General features: G+C 41.7%; 1 protein-coding gene across 1 annotated transcript in view; it reads left to right on the top strand.

Annotated features, from left to right (window-relative positions):
* The window catches only part of flt4 (fms related receptor tyrosine kinase 4), a 74557-nt gene that overhangs the window by 20472 nt on the left and 36775 nt on the right, over window positions 1-17310 (top strand). Inside the window, exons 2-3 of the mRNA XM_012863323.3 lie at window positions 8053-8149; window positions 11735-12009. Of these exons, the coding sequence (XP_012718777.2) occupies window positions 8053-8149; window positions 11735-12009 (372 nt within the window). The remainder of the gene's footprint in view (window positions 1-8052; window positions 8150-11734; window positions 12010-17310) is intronic.

Genomic DNA, 17310 nt, shown 5'->3' with positions numbered 1-17310 from the left:
TAAATCATATGTATTATTATTTAAGCTGACATGTGTAATGTGATACCTAAAAAAAAAAAGAGTAAAAGAAAGTAAATAAATTATAGCCTTCCTGTATATAAGTGAACATTTAATACCTGGGACCCAGCACCTGTGGGAGATTGTGAGAGTGCACTAGTTTAGGTGAAAATTATCCAGAAGGAAATGGCTTGATAGTGATTGTGGAGAACCGAAGACCCACCTTCCCCGAGCACAGAGGCAGGGGTCAGGGGACCCATAACCCCGGACTCCCGAAGGGGCCCCCAAAGCAGTGCGCCCGAGAGGGGCCTTCACAGGAAATCTACAACCCCCCCCTGAGGAAAGAGGAGAGACGACCCCGAGGAAATCCCCCAGCCACCGCAATGCCGACGCCCTCAAGAGCCGCGGGGACGAGCCCGTGGGCTCCGCCGGCAGCCGGCCGCGCTGAAGTAGTCCTGGCCATGGGCCCTGGGGGCCAGAGGCCCCAGGGGCGCCCCGCCCCCGCGGCAGGGGCCCCGGCCGCCCCCCAGGGGCGCCCCGCCCCCGCGGCAGGGGCCCCGGCCGCCCCCCAGGGGCGCCCCGCCCCCGCGGCAGGGGCCCCGGCGCCCACCCGGGAACCCGCCCCAAACCCGAGGACCGTCAACGCGCCAGAGGGTCAAGGCGCCCGCCAACGCAGCGGAGGAGGGCAGGACGTGGGGGGATGGGCTCCGCACCTAGCGGAGACTTGAGATGATCTTGGGAGAGGGAGCGGACCGAACCAAACCTGGAGAAAAAAAAAAAAAAAAAAAAAAAGAAAACTCATTCACACCATCCCTCCCTTGTGCCCCACTCGCCACACACAGACACCAAAAAAAATAAAAAAATAAAAAATAAATAAAATAAATAAATAAAATAAAAAATAAATAAAAAAAGGACGCTTTACACACATTCCCACATAGCATTCACATCCAAAAATCCCAAGTGGGGGGGGTCACCACAATTCAACAATACGACTGCCTGTGCCCGACCCCCGGCCCCGCCCTCGGACCAGGCGCCCCCCGGACCAGGCCCCCCAAAGAGGGGGGGCCGACACGACCCGTACGGGCCATCCGACCAGAGCCCCCCATCACCCACTATATACCTAATAAACCCCCTCCCACCCCGACCTTACCCTAGCCACCCCTGCCCCCCATCCCTTCCTGGGGAGAGCAGAGGCATCAGCCCCAGATCCGGTAAGCCGCCGGCCAGCCGCAACAGCCCCCCGCCAAGACCCCGTACCCAGTGGCCCGCACCTCCTCCAGGCCCCAGACTCCGTGCCGCGATCGGAGATCGGGGGTGTGCAAAAGACCCCCGATCCTCCCTACGCCCGCTCAGATGTTGTGTTGTTGCATGTTGTTCTCAGGTGTGTTTAAAACTGGGAGCACCGAAGGGGGTGCACGGCACAGCCCACCCCCCCCTCCGGAAGGGAGCTGGTGCCAGCGCCCCCCCTCCAAGCAACTACCCAGAAGAACCCTCAATGTCTAAATGCGAGAGGGGGTGAAGGGAGCCGCCCGGGGCGAGGCTCACACAACATAAGCCCCCCCCAGACGTCTTCACCCCACCCCCCCCCCATATCGTGGCCTACATGGATGTGCGTTGTGAAAATGTTTGGAGTGAAAGTGTCTAAAATGCATGATAAAATTGGGGAGAGGGACGTCACCAAAAGGTGGCAACCTCCAGTAACGCCCTCTCCCCAAGGACCTACATGTGTGGCGGCGTGATGGAGCAGGCAGAGGGAGGAGTCCGGGGATGGGGAGCAAAGGACTGGGGAGCCAACCCAGGGAGCCAGCTCCCCTACTGACTCCAATAGGCACCCCCGCTCCCCGAAAGCCCCACCCGGAGAAAGGGGCCCCTCCAGCGGCACCACCATAGCCCGGGGGCCGGGGGGAGGCCGCAGGGCCCGCCAGCCAACCACCCACCAGGACCAACACCTCTACCTCCCCCAGCCCACCCCCCATGCCTACTGTATTTAACCCCCCCCCAAAAAAAAAAAAAAAATTAATAATAATAATAATTAATAATAATAATAATATATAATTAAATAAATAAATTAATAAGATGGGGGACCCTGGCCAGCCAGCCCGCACGAGCCATCCCAAACCCCACCCCCCAGGTGAGACCCGCACCGGGAGACTACACGGACCAGGACCGGGACAGGGGGCCGGACACAAGCCCACCAGAACGTCCACCAAACCCCCCCCACCCCCACACCACCCGTAGATTTAAACCCTCCCCAACACTAACATTCAAACATCTCACCATACATTCGACACTAGACATCCAGGCTGGGTAAGTCACTACTCCCCCTCCCTCCCCTCCCCCCACTAGCAGAATGCCAACCCAAAGGAGGGGAAGAGCATCTGCCCTGAGATGTTAGTGACCATGCCCCCCTACCAGCTCAACAGGCCCTGAGGACCCCCAGCGCATCATTCTTTATTTGAGGTACTCACTTCAACAAGATTCTGGTCTAATGATGCGGTCAGCATGCCAAAATAGTCTGAAGGGGGCTTTTTTCCCCCTTTGAAAATCTCATTCCTCTGCAGTCCAAACCTTATACTTTCACGGCAAAACTTCCTGTCTTTTTCTGAGAAAAGCTCCGCCCCTTGAAGGACGGAAGGCCTGTCTTCTGCTGCCGCTGAACAAGCTCTTCTCTGGTGACCTTCCTGCATTACATCCTATACAGGAGAAAGTTGCACACTTACCAGAAGTTCTTTGGCATCCTGAAGCATTTAATGATTTGATAAACATTTGATTTATGTCCAGTGTTAGTTGTCCATGGCAAATGTAGTTTAACGTAAAGTGGTGCTTGTGTTCCCTTGCAGGTTAATCATGGGTAAAAGAATCATGTTAAGGTCCTCTCCTTTCCAAAGGCTCCTCTAATTCCCTCGGTTTGACAGAGGGACAGCAGCTGCCCTGTCCTCTTTCACCCGATCACTCTTCCTGGCAACAAAGATCCGATGCAAATTGCCTCCATAAAAAAAGAAAGCATTGAAATTTGTGAGCTACTTACTATATACTTACTATATGTTTGCATCAGTTTAGCATTTAGCACATAACAGTATAAGCTTTCAAAGATCCAGTCTGACCTCTTTCCTGACACCACAACTTAATGTCTTTAAGGCTGCAGCTTAATCTTCACTAGTCGAGCCTCCAGCTCTTCAGCAGCGACATGGACTGACATTTTCACCTGCCATTTATAAACCATAAGCAGGTTGAATAGGTCTCTCATCTATTAAAGCTTTTATCACTAAAACAGTGTATTTGCCTTTGCTTTAAAACTGCAGACTGCTTATTAAACCCTGATGCTCAGTCTATTGTGTTTTAAAAAAACTCTGGGAATTTGTTGCTAATTCCAGAGGTGCAGAGTTGTTCCCCTTCTAATTTAACTGGTCGGCAGACTTGCAATCTACGTTTGACAGTTTCATTCTATTCCAGTGTGGCATTTCTATTCAATGATATATTGTTTCTTTAGACAGAAAGCACCCGAGGTTCAGGCAAATTCCTTTTTTATTTGTTTCCATATGAGCGTTTCTAAATATGAAAACTGGCTGGAAGCATCGGTTCTCCCTCTGCGACAGGGTTCTTCTTAAATTTGTCATAGTGGTGATGTTTCATCTCAAACCACAGTCACTGCAGTCACCTGCAGAGATCATTTGGCTGGATTTTATGGCTCATTTGTAACACTAATGGTCTCTTGCTCAGATCTATCTGACTATCCTTGGATGGTGGAAAATGATAGTGACGAGAGCCCGAGCAAGCAATCCAATATACTAAGTTAAGAGGGAAAAAGTGTATTATGAGATCAGCAGAACTGAATAAAATCAGTAAGTGTTCTCCTCTGGAGAACAACAACAAATATTTAGTAAACCTGTAATTCTCCTTGAGCCTAAAAGAAACACAGAGAAGTATTTCCTCAAAGCAGGAGTAAAGTCTCTTTGTGTGATCTTTTATATATATGTTTTCATTTGCCTCAGTGGCCAGCTGAATTATCTGCACAGGTAACCAGACGAAACGATTTCTTCTCTCACTGTGCTTCTAAGATCCTTTATCGATCAAATTGCTGTAAGTTGTGTGATTGTAGACTGAGACGTTCACTTGGAATCAAAGTTTGTTGTGCCTTGTGTTTAAAAGGAAACCGTCAGATCTGTGGAAGTGATGGTGTGGGAGGTCTAGAGCTTATTGGTCTGATGTTCTGAAAGACCAACCCAGGCCTCTCTTGAGAGCAAAAAAAAAAAACCTTTTCACTTTTTACTTTTCTGTCGCTCTATGTGCCAGTCTCATTGCGGTCCCGTGAGTATGTGTCTTTGAAATGGCTCCCTGTTTAGCCTTACAGCTTTCTGAGGTGTGAAGGAGAACCGAACTGTGTTGGATGAGGGTGGAGATGGGACTAAGGGCTGTGACAGGTTCACATCAGAGCAGAGACAATGTGTTGGGGAAACCGATTCTTCTTTTGAACCTGAGTTAAGGATCTCTGAGGGAAGTAGGAGAAGGAATACCCTGCTGGGCACCAAGCTGGGAATCATCCATGCACTGGCAGCATTTCCCGCTTTAACCCTCAGCAAGTTTATTTTAGTGAGCAATATTTGCTCCTCAAGTTGCCCTTTGGACTGCATCAGCACGCAGATGTAACTTTTACTTTAATTTGAAAATATGCTTCTTGGTAGTTTTGCTGTTAGTATTCAACTCATGTTTTCACATTTTTCATTGGTGTGGGGGGAAAAAAAATAAATCTGAAAAGATTTCAGTTTCCTTTCCAGACAAGAAAAATAAAACAGTTTTACTCTCTCGTATCTAAAATAATGAACCTTTTTTTATTTAATTTATTTTAGCATTAATTTAATGTAAAGAACAGAAGTTCAAACAACAGCAACCGGTTAAGTTTGCCGAGCTTGGCTCAGCTGCAAGTTAATCATCTATCTGTAACATCGTCAAATACTGAATCATTCAACAGTGCTGAGAGAAAGTATCTGATACCTTCTCTTTTGGCATTTTAGTACACTTAAATGTTTAAATCATCAAACAACTTTAATATTATAGATGTGAGTGAATCCTAATTGGAGTTTTCAAATGATTTATTAATTTCCATCCATCCATCCATCCATTTTCTGACCCTCTTAATCCCCCATGGGGTCACGGGGGTTGCTGGTGCCTATCTCCAGTGTTAATTAATTTAATAAAATAAATGAAAACATATAAACCAACCTTCCATGATGTGTAAGTGGTTCTGCCACCCTTGGTGGCAACAGCTATCAATTAGTGTTTACACTATCTGGTCTGGTGATGAGTCTTTTACTACAGTGAGAAGGAATTTTGTCCATCCTTTCTTTGCTGAATTGTTTTGATTCTCAACATTAATAAACGGTAAATGGACTGATACATATCTAGCACTTCTCTAGTCATACAGACCACTTAAAGCACTTTACACTAGATTTGAGTCGAATTCTCTGAGTGTGTGCGTGGGTGTGAAGTAGGATGTTCACCCTGCTACTTTGTTGAGTCTCTGCTGTAATTGATGCACTTGCGAGAGAACACAAGCTAACTTCAATATTTATTTCTTACCTCAGAAGACATTACGCCTCTAAAAAAGAAACCTACGCAGTCACAGAGGCAGATGCTTTTCCTCTTCTCCCAAGCACGTGCACAACGCTGGTGTCATTTCAACTTGTCGCCAGAGGGGGCAGACGTCTGCAAAAATCCTAGAACCTACGCTATGCTCCTTTAAGGTTGTGCTACTGCAAGTTCAGATTTAAATCTGAGCTTTGACTAGGCCACATCAAAGCCCTTCTTTTAGCATCTCAGAGGCAGGCTTGCTGGAATGCATGGCTAGATTATTGAATTAATGTTTTTATGTGAGTCTTTGTCCACATAAGGCGCACCAAATATTCTTCCCAAGTGTGTAATATACAGGGATCAGTTTTTCACATAGGGCCAAGTTGGTTTATGTAGGTTTTCTATCTTAATAAATTAAATCATCTTTTGAAAACTGCATTTTGTATTTATTTAGGTTATCTTTGTTGAAAATTCAACTTAGCTTGTTTAGTTGCTTTAGATAATCGGAAACGTTTAAGTGTGACAAAAAAGCAAAAATGTAAGAAAGCGGGAGAGGGAGCAAATACTTGTTTTATTTACAACACTGGAATTAAGAAGCACTGCGCCATTCAAACACCTGTTTACTTAGCTCTCGCTGTCATAAAGATCATGGGCTATATTAAATAGGAAAATTAGTATATTATTTAGAATAGTATGTGGACAGCTTAGAACATTGTTTTTCACACATTATTGTTGGGTAGCCACCTCACCAGTAACTAACTTTAACTTTCCATATTTTTTTTGATACATGGCGTAGAGTGTTGACAGCCAATGCTTTTACATTCAGTCGGGGTTCAGGACCAAATTTAGCAGAGGGGCCAGGGTGGGGCCAGTGTTTTTTCACAGGGGCACAGAACAAAAGATTGGGGGGGGGGGGGGGGAACTTAACAGGTCAACATTTCATCGTTTAATATATTAAGTAAGCCAAAGAGCCAATTGTGGCTCTGGAACTGCAGGTTGCAGACCCCTGATCTTTTCTCAATACAGCGGGAGCTTAACCTGAAACAGCTTAATTTTTAATTATTGTTATTTCTTTTATATATATATTTTTTTATTATTTTGTTATTTTATTATTGGGTAAAAACATAAACGAAAAAAATACAACTGATCCAAATGACCAGTCAGTCACGGTATCTTTGTCAGCATTTATCATCCTAAGAAATTTAATATCATGTTTTTAGTACAGGGGCCATGAACAGTTCTACAGGGGCACAGGCCCCTGTTGGCCCCTGTCTAGAACCGCCCCTGCACATCGTATTTTGTTCACATTTGAGACACGTTTCTCAAGATGTGCGCCTAAATTCCCAGCGTTGATGTAGACTTAGCACTCTGTTCGGTGGTGACCTCTCCAAGCTGAGGGGTATTTTTGAGCTTTTGTTGACTTGGAAGGACCCCAAGCTGATCAGTCTTCTTCCACTGGGATCAGCCGTCACTGTAAACATGTTTAGGAAAATATTTGCACAAGAATAGCTTTGCGCCATTGTGCTCCCCGACCAGCAGGATGTATTGGAGGATTAGGGTTTGTGTACAAGATAAGCAGCTATCCAGGTTTTGATTGGCACCATGTCATCACAGAGTGTTGAGCAACCATTCCTGCCTCTGCCGCTGCCTCGTCAGTTGTCTATGTTGCAGATATCTAAAGATAAATAGGTTATTTATGTAAAAATGTGCTAATGTTTTGACCTACCCTTGCACCCTAAGTATTGAGCTCGTGTTTGAAATGCATTAAACGTTGGCTTTTAGATGATTAGGATTCTGCTTTGACTGTCCTTTGAAAGTTGGATGAAGCTGGGAAAGAGCCAATGTACAGTACGCCAGCCTCTGCAGACATATCTCAACATTTTTCAAATAAACTGATTCGTATGTGAGGAAAAAATATCATCATTCTTTAAATAAAATCTCTCTCTGCTCAACCTTGGGTTCCCTCAATCCTTGTTATTGCTGTGTGTTTGTTTTCATCTCTAATGATATCCAGGTGAGGCATAAGTCATGGTGACACATTTATCCATGATAGACTTTAGGCACAGAGTCTGACTAAATGCTAATACAGCCCTGCAGGGCCTCTGGGATGGTAATGCCATTCAAGGGAGCCCATATTAACTGAGCACAAGCCAGGGAAGTGGATGTATCAGTAATGAATCAAGGCCAAATAGTCTTTGCGGCTGTTTAAGAGTCGAAGGCCACAGAGCTTGAGAGCAGCATTGCTTCATCATGAGTGAGTGGGTCATGATTTCTCTGTCTGGGCGTTATTCAGCATGAGGGACTGAATGACTTGCTGTAAATTGCCTCGCAGCTTGTAAATGTTGAGACAAGCGTGTCTGATTTCAGATTCCCAATGTGTTTTGGAGATTTGATGGTCTACCAGCAGCAGCTTTCCGTCAAAATGCCTCGGTCCTGACTGACCAGTGTAACACGACTCTAACGCAGCTGCTCTGTTTGCCCCCACAGGCCTGGCGATTGGCTTATCTATGACTCCGCCCACGCTTGATGGCTCCAAAGGCGATCGTGTAATTTCTGTCAACGAAACACTTTCTATTACATGCAGGTACGTTTGTGTTGGAATGCACATCAGCAACTGTTCTCTTACTAAAAGTAACTCCCAAGCACGACATGATACAAAATGGAGTTTAATCGAAGTTTTATTTATTTATTTATTTCAATTTCTTTGAGCAACAATGCAAGTAAGATTTACATTGAGATGTTAAGGCATTTTAATAGCACTCAAAAGGAGTAGGTAGAAGTTCAAGAACTTATAAGAACCTACCCCCAATCACAATATTTATGTCATGTAACATATGCAGTCTTTTGATAAAAGGAGGCATTACAAATCAATGCACAGTTACACGAATACAGTGTCTTATTTTGAAAGCAATTGTACAGAAAGACGATATCTAGTAGTACTTATTGAAAATGTTACAAATTATCACATTTAAATGTTTGGGTTACATGCATATTTTAGATTACATATTTATACCTGCTTTTAAATTGTCTTAGCATGGTACTCCTTTTTATTTCTATATCTAACCCATTCCACAACACAACTCCTGCTTGGCTGAGCCCCAGGCTTTTAAGTATGGTGTGAACGCCACAACTTCTCTCAAATTATAGTTCTCTTCTCTACTGTTGAATATTTTTTGTATATTGCCGGGAAGTAGATCACGGCTTGCCTTGTACACTACAGCAAGAGTTTTAAATTTGATTAAGTCTTCGATTTTCATTATGTGAGACTTTAAGAAAAGTGCATTAGTATGATCTCTGAATCCAACATTATAAATGATTCGTAAGGCTTTTTTCTGAAGTTTGGTAAGTGAATTTAGATTACTTTTCTACATATTACCCCAAACCTCTATGCAATAACTAATGTTTGGGTTGTTAGGGTTGTGGAGGTGGTTGCATGTTTAGCTTTCTGACGTTCAGGAAGCTAAGCAACTAACTACAGGGAGCAGGGCCAACACAAAAACCAAAGTTATTACCATCTAAAATGACTAAAAGTAAAAAGTTTCAATTGATACAATTAGTTTTTGAATCCTGACAGTTTGATATGGAACTATTCTCCATGTTTGTGTTGTGTTTGTACTCTGGCAGCTTAACTATACCAGGCATCACTTTTGGAGAACCATTGGTTCTGTATAATTAGGGTCATACTGAAAAAAGTAGTGGTAGTGGCCTTGAGATTATGTAAGAGAGAGATGGTAGATTCATGCAATATAATGCAAGTAGTAGCTATGCCTAGCAATAACCATTATATATTCTCCAGTTTAACAACAACATAAAAAAAATCTTGTGCAAAATTATTGAGATGTAAAATACCCAAAAAAGCATTATAGGTTTAGCTCAAACGATTTGGAAAGTTTTCATGCAGAGGATTTAAATTTGCTCTTTTAGCTTGACTCATCTTTTACCTCTATTTTACAAACGATCAAAACACTGTCTACTGTCTAGTCCAATGATCATAACTACTCCACTAAATTCGTTGTTAATGAACCACCAACCTAAAATGGTCTCTGTATATCAAAAATAATCCTAAAATGATATTAGATCACATTAGCATCTTATTGTTCTAAATCTATCATTTAGTAACAGTACACTACCATTCAGAAGCTTGATTCACTAATTGGTATGAATATATGAATTTTGAGCTTTTAATTATGCATTTGGATTGATTATTTTTTCCTCATGAAAAAATTACTTCAATTGATTGAAAAAAGAGAACAAGAATCTGGTGCACAAGTTTAAACTTACTGTGGACTTTCTATATTGATAAACAGGGTAATAATTATTCCTACATACAGGCTTCAAATTTATGCTGAAGTAATATTTGGTTAAATGTACAGCCAGAATTACCCTGTTAATAAACATTTAACCAAATATTCCATCATTTCTTCAAGACATTGACTTTAAATCATTTTAATATTTTGGTTTTCTGGACAGAGACTTAGCTTTGAGCATAGACCGTGATATTTTTAATTAGGTTTAGGTCAGAGCCTTTCCAGAAGCTTGATGTTAGCCAGCTTTATAAATATTCCGCTGTAAGAATTGTCCCTAAGAAACTGAAAATTTCTATTAACTTTGGAAGTATGGACTTTGAGGCAGGGGGTTCATTCTTGGTAAGGATTCTCTCAGCCCATGTGGGCGTCAAACTCGCTCTCCTGTGGATAGTGATACCGGTGTTCCACCATCTTTCAGTTCATGATAGAGATGAGCCTTGGTGGTTCCAGATTTGTTCCTAAACACCAAAAAAATAAAAAATAAAAATTATAATATAAGGTGACAGCTTGGATCAAAGCAGTTAAGTTTTAAGTTAATTAACAGCTTGGTGGTCCAACCAGACAATGACGCCAAATGTGCACCAGAACTAGAAAAGCAGGTTAACATTAAGTGTATGAAACGGCTTTGACCTCAACACTGCTTAAAGATTTATTGGCCATGCATAAACAACGAGTCTGCCAGGAAAATAACTTATTTATATGAGCTCTTCCTTTTCTAATAAATAGAGCCGTCAGATATCCAGTCATAATTATGACAGAACCTCGGAGATGGCCACAAAATGCTTATTGCCAAGGGCCCATTCAACCAAATTATAGTGAGAGTATATGTTAACCTACACAAGGTAACAGATTGCTTGTTCAGTTATTCGTTATTTAATAATGCTAATCATGCAAGCTGAAGTAATTTTTTTAAACAAAATTTAAATACACAAATTAAAAATAACTACTGTAACTGAAAGAAAAATAGTTAATGTTTCTTGAAAACATCTTGATTATGTAGTGATTTCTGAAGGTGCCGTGTCCGTGTTATTCAAGCCCATATTTTTGTTTTATAAATATACCTATATCTATGTATTTAGTGACGCTGATTATTTTGCTCTGATGTATGGATTTAAATTGCCTAATGTAAAATTTTCTCGTAATAACAGTCATTGATCCTCGCTTAATATCAAATTTGCTGTCTGCAGCCAAGCTGTCACTCCATTAAACCTTCTGTTTGAATGAAGAAGAAAATCTGCTGTCTTTGGAAAGCGGGTGATACTTTTGGACCTTTGCTAAAGCAGGCCTTAAATACTCATTTGCATGTAATGGCATTAACATTGAGATTTTTCTAAGACAGGGTATCGGCTTCAATTTTGACCATTTCTACTCCATGGAGTGCTGTTTTCTTGGCTTTAGATAGATAGGCGTTATTCACACGGGTCTAGAAAATTACCCTCTGGGTATTTTCGCAGAGCTCTATCATTTTCATGTTTTATCCAGTCATCACATTCCGGGCCTGTCTGCAGATTTTGGTCATTTGTGTTTGATGTGGGCAGGTGATGAGAGCAGCGCTATCAGTTTTCAGGCAGCCATTAAGATCCCATGCAGCCTGGCTCACAAAGCCTTCAGGTTAAGATAACTAAATTCATGTGACAGATGGCAAAACAAAAAGGGGTGCATAGATGTATGCAAGCATTTTTTTTGGAAAAACAAACAACGTGCACCTCACTCACTGGACACTGACTGTGAATATTACAAAAACATTCACTATACAGCAATATGTTTCTTTTTGTCTTAAAGTAATGATCATTTGCTCTGTTTAAAAATAATTGACATTCTCAGTCAGTGCTACGATTTGTTTTGATTGCTCTTTTCATCAGGGGACAGCGCATTCTGGCCTGGTCTTGGCCGGACAACACGCTGGTTGGAAAGGAAGAAACAAGCCGTCAGGACCAGCTTAAGACCACTGGGTCCCCCAGTGAGAGGACGGTCTCTGTCAGCGAATGTCCAGGGCAGAAGGGGTCGCAGTACTGCAAGAGGCTGATCCTGCATAATGCGCAGGGCCAAGACACAGGCTATTATCGCTGCTATTATAAGAATATTAAAGCCATCATTGACGGTACCACCGCTGTCAGCATTTATGCCTTTGTCAGAGGTGAGCCAAACTAACTCAGCACATGTTAATGAAATGTCATAATCTTTATGGTCAAAATGAAATCTGTCTCACAGAGCATTATCTAGTTGCTGTTTATTTCCAGGCTGTTAACATGAGCCCTGGATTGGAAGGTCAGTGCTTTAAGCTCGACTCCTGTATCTAGATTTGAGACTCTTATTTTGAAGTAAAAGAGGAAGTAGTCAATAAGTTGTTTATGGAGTCAGATAGTAATAGCTATTCGTGTTGCTGGCTGTTAACGGTACATGAGTATGAAAGAAGTTCCCAGCACTTTTAAATGTCTTTGTATGCCAGGATTTCGTAGCCTGGCTAGAAAAAAACACAAAAACAGTGAGTGTTGGTTTGGCAAAAGGAAGTACGATCTGACAGAGAATCATATTGTATGAAGTCGTAGCAATTACATCTGGATAAAGTGAATGGGGCCGGGCAGACTTGCTTGCAGTTCTATGTAACTGTGCCTGCGTAGTTCCCACCAAGGTAGACTCCTGGTCTATCTTGGTCGGAACTACGCAGCAATTTGACAGGAACATTATGAGTCAGACAGGAAGAGAGACATATTGGCAAAGTAAAACACATCCACTTTGGGGAAAATACAAAATAAAATCTCTGAACTGCAAGGTAAACTGCACACAATTTCTGGCCAAGAACAAACAGCTCAGTTAATTAATTAATAAATAATCAATAAATAATTTCAATAAACAGTGTACTTACCCATGGTAGGAGCTCAGAAGTACAGAAAACAGATAAGAAAGTGAAACAGCAATATTTTAGCTTGTCTGAGTAGCAACTGCAGCTTTATGTTTACTGCCCAGCTTGTTTATGCTGGTAGAATTGCTGTTACATGCTCTTGCGTGAATACTCAGTCTCGCAACTCCATTGGTCCATAGAGGGAAGCTCTACCAGTGGTGGGCACGCTAAACCATACACAGATAATTGCGGAGTTAACTCTTGCGTTATCATTTACGCTAAGTTTAGCAACTGTTTGCGAACCAGCTAGCTTCCACTTTATTGGGTTTCGATAGTGTATGTAAGTTGACTATGTTCACAAGTTACTCCTCTGCCATTTACATCACCATCCCTGCTCTTGAAACACATCCACACAGACTTCTCCACAAAAGTAGAAGTCACCGCTCCACCCATCGTTGATAGTTTTCTTCTTACCTTTCTTCTTCTTGTAATGATGTGGTCAACTCCTATTGTTGGCTTTCATTGCTCAAAAACAAAGACGCCGGTATCCACATCTGTAAAGATTGCGCTGCAGTGTGACCCCTATTTTGCCGACTCTCCAAACAAAACACCAGCCAGCTCTTAATACCTAGGGCCTACACTATGGCAATCCTCAAGGGACATTCAACCACCATGGGAAACATGTATCTACATAGCAATGATGAAACTGATTTTTATTTATACTTTTCAATTCAAAAACGGTGTACCTTAAATATAACAATTTTGATATAGCAATAAGTAACCCAAAAAGTCAAAATTTATTGCACATTTGTTAAATAGTCTGATGACAGAGGGGAAAAGGGACTTCTGGAAATGCTCAGCACTGTTTTCCGGGCTTCCAGCAGTGTTGCCAAGTCCGCTTATTCTCAGAGACTTTGGGCTTGTTCATTTATACTGTATACAAGGTAGAGGTAATAAAGCTAGTTGCTTGTTTCTTCCGCAAGAACTGGCAACACTGGCTTCCAACCCACTCTCTCATAGTAGCTGCCTGGGAAAAGAGGGATAAAACATTCTTTTCAATGCATCCATTGCCGTGCAAAAGTCAAAGTTTTAAAAAATTATTTATCCTGAACTAAAACTACTGTCCCCCTCAAACATGCAGCGCTGTGCACGTTAGTCATGCGCCATAGTGTGTGCATGCACAATCTTTTGTCTGAAGGTATATGACACAGACAGCCGTTTGTTAACGGTTAGCTGTTAGCTTGGCCCACTACTGCCATTTATGCAGCCAGTTTGTCAGAAAAAAAAAAACAACAGTTTGGAGTGTGCGGGTTCGGATGCAAGCAGTGTGTCTCAGCCTTTAGACACCCAAAAGTGGTGTGTGATGAAGGACAAATGACAGGCATAAATAAATTCAAAATGATAGAAAAGATCAAACAACTTTTTTTACAGGCCATTATTTCCTCTCCTACATCATACGCATACAAGGGTGTGTGGCTGAAGGATTTATCCCACACCCTTCTCCTTCAATGCTCCCCCCTTAGTAACACCACTGTACATAAGCTTAATAATGACTCCTACAGGCTGGAAATAAAAACAAGTACTTGATTTTCCAATATGGTTTACTCAGTTTCTTTCACATGTCATTTAAAGGTAATTGTCTGAGAAAAATGCAAGGTAATTATGAGGATTACATTTTCTGTTTTGACAGGACATCTCATTTTGAACAATCTTTTCTTTTTTTTCCTGAAGGATGCATTTTCCATTTCCCTCCATGCCTGCGCAAAACCTCCAGGTTTTATTTTTTTTGCCTCTGGTATCATTGGGTGGTCTGCAGCAGCAAAACCAGCGCTTTTTCATTGAAACAGATCCTCTGTGTGAATATTACTTCAATATCAAAGCCATTGCTGCATTATTAAAACTGGAAAATGTTGAGTTAGCCTTAGTAACACCCTGGAGGCTGGCAGCATTAAAGTTTCGGAAATTAGAGATTCAGAGCCTTTGATAAAAACAATAATAATCAGCCTATTCACTTCTTTTATTCTTTTTTCTTTTACAGTGGAACATCGTGTCTTATGAATTTCAAAGTAATCAAATTGATAACGACACCACTTTTATCCTGCCAACAGTTTTTTTTTTTTTTTTTTGTCGTTGCTATTCTCACATTGTGTCGCACAGAGGATTCAAAGCCAATGTTTAAGACTGCAAGCCTGGCTTTGGGGCTTATCTCTTTATTTTTGCCTCGCTGTTTGGGCTGTGGTAGATATGTGCAAAGTCCAGAAGAAAGAAAGACGGATGATTGTCATGTAAGGGAGCCCCGCTGCCCAGACCGCTCATGTGAAGCGCCTGTTTATCCCCCCCAACAAGGTGCCAAAACAGCTGCTACAGATCTAAGAAGCACGCTGATCAGAAACAGATGTAATAGCAGCCATAAATTAAACCCAGCGGGTGATGGGATGACAGGCTGTGCTCATGGATTCACTTAGACGGGCAGATGTCCACCATTCAAACTGTCTTCGCAGCCTGATGTCACCAAGCACACCACAGCAAATGCAGAAGGGAATAAATCCTTATCTAATAGAATCATTTTTATTTCACCTTAATGCTAGAAACTACTTAACAGGAGATAGGAGTTCTGGTGAGAACTAAACTTTTAAATCCAAATATTCAGGTTTACAATATCATGCTTTCAACTCAACTAAACAGTTTTTTTTTAAATTTACATGGTTGATTTAGAAATCTTAAATACATTTTCGGCCACTCTTTAAAACACCTACAGACGTCCAAAGGGATTATATTTGGTCGAAAGTCTTGGCCAGACCGTTTTTAATTCTTCCTCTTTTGAAAGTTGCATGTGATTTCAGCTATGTGCCTTAGAACATCACCGTGCTGAAATATTCATCATCTGTCAAGTTTCAAATCTGAGAGTGATCTCCTTAGTCGGTGTTTTGGTATACCTACAGGCATTTATAGTGGCATCAATAAAATGTCATCTTCCAATGTGCCTTAGCTCATGCAACTTGTTCTCTACTGTGGAGATGATGTTTGATGCAGTTTAGCCAGTTTAGCCAGGTTTCTGTCAAGCCTGGCGGAGCCCTTCAGACCCAAACAAAAACATTAATGTTAATATACAGTGTCTTGCAAAAATATTCAAAACCTTATTTTTTTCTCATTTTGTCATGTAACAACCAGAATCTCTGATGTATTTTATCAACATTTTATGTGAAAGACCACATATTTGTATTAAACCACCTTTAATTTGAAACCCCAAAATAAAAACACAATTGTTTTCCAATGAGTAAGCAGATTCCACTGGTGTGTTTTGGAAATGTTTTAAGCAAAAAGGAGGGTGACATGCAGAAAAGGTCCTGAGATCAAAAGTCAGACCTTGGGATGCTGCGTCGAGAACCAATAGCCTCTTTGTATGGGGCTACTTCTACACACACCTTCCTAGCTGTTTTTAAGAAGAACATCTGTAACAGTAATTGGTAATAGCCACAGATGCTCTCCGTTCAGACTGACTGAGCTTAAAATGTGTAAAGCTGGTTGAGACATACATACTCCCAACTGTATTCAAATTTTAAGGCTCTCCACACTTTTCAGAAAAAAAAGAAAAAAAAAGAAACACATTTTTTACACACCATGTATCTTTTCATTTCCCAGTTCTGTGCTACATTGTTTTTTAACCATCACATTAAATCACACACAAAAAATCTTGTGGTTACAAAATGTAAAAGAGTTTGAGACACATGAATACTTGCAAGGCACTATATTGTTTGCACATGTGTGCATATACCTCATGGTCCTCGTAATTGTCTCTGCTAACAGATGTAACGAGGTTAAAGCAGTTGTATTGAAAAATGGGTCACTGTAGGGCTGCTAAAGCCTTGATTAATTTTGGGATCACTTGTAGCTCACATCCTGATTACATCACCGACTGTGCTGATTGGAGTCTAATTCTTGGCAGTTCACTTATCGTTAAGTACCCTTCTTCTACTACTGAGAAATCTCACATTTTCTCCACTTTCTATGGTAATTCCTTTCCAATGATGACACAGACGTGAACCGCTTATGAGTCTGATAATTAGACTGTTTCTCGTGTTTTTACACTTTTTTTTCCAGATTTTGTCATGAAAGAGGGTGAACTAGAAATCACAGATGTGCTCAGATTTCTTAGAAATGGTATGCTCTCTAACCCAGTGGTTCCCAGTTATTGAGTGTCTGATCCCCAAAACAACAGAGGATAGTTCAATATTTCAAAGTACAAAAGCATTACTAGTAAGAGAAAATGCACCTGTCAGAGCTTACAAATGGCAAATGGCTCGTACTTCTGTGGCACTTTAACTAGTCCGAAGACCCCAAAGCGCTTTACTCTACAATCAGTCATTCACCCATTCACACACACATTCCCACCCTGACAGGGACAGAGGCGGGCCTGCCATACAAAGGTGCCACCGGGCTCTCTGACCACCGCCGGTTTATACGAACAAATTCCGGTCACTAATTTCATGAAGCTTCGTCCTGCCGATAAATCCTAATTCCAATCTTAGTTTAAAGTTTAAAAGCTATTAGTAACAATTGAATTTTCTTTTCTGTTTTCTGACACGTTTGACAATT

This window comes from Fundulus heteroclitus, chromosome 23 (assembly GCF_011125445.2).
Source record: "Fundulus heteroclitus isolate FHET01 chromosome 23, MU-UCD_Fhet_4.1, whole genome shotgun sequence".
Classification (NCBI taxonomy): Eukaryota; Metazoa; Chordata; class Actinopteri; order Cyprinodontiformes; family Fundulidae; genus Fundulus; species Fundulus heteroclitus.
The sequence above is the reverse complement of the archived record's forward strand: the minus strand, read 5'-3'. Positions and strand labels throughout refer to the sequence as shown.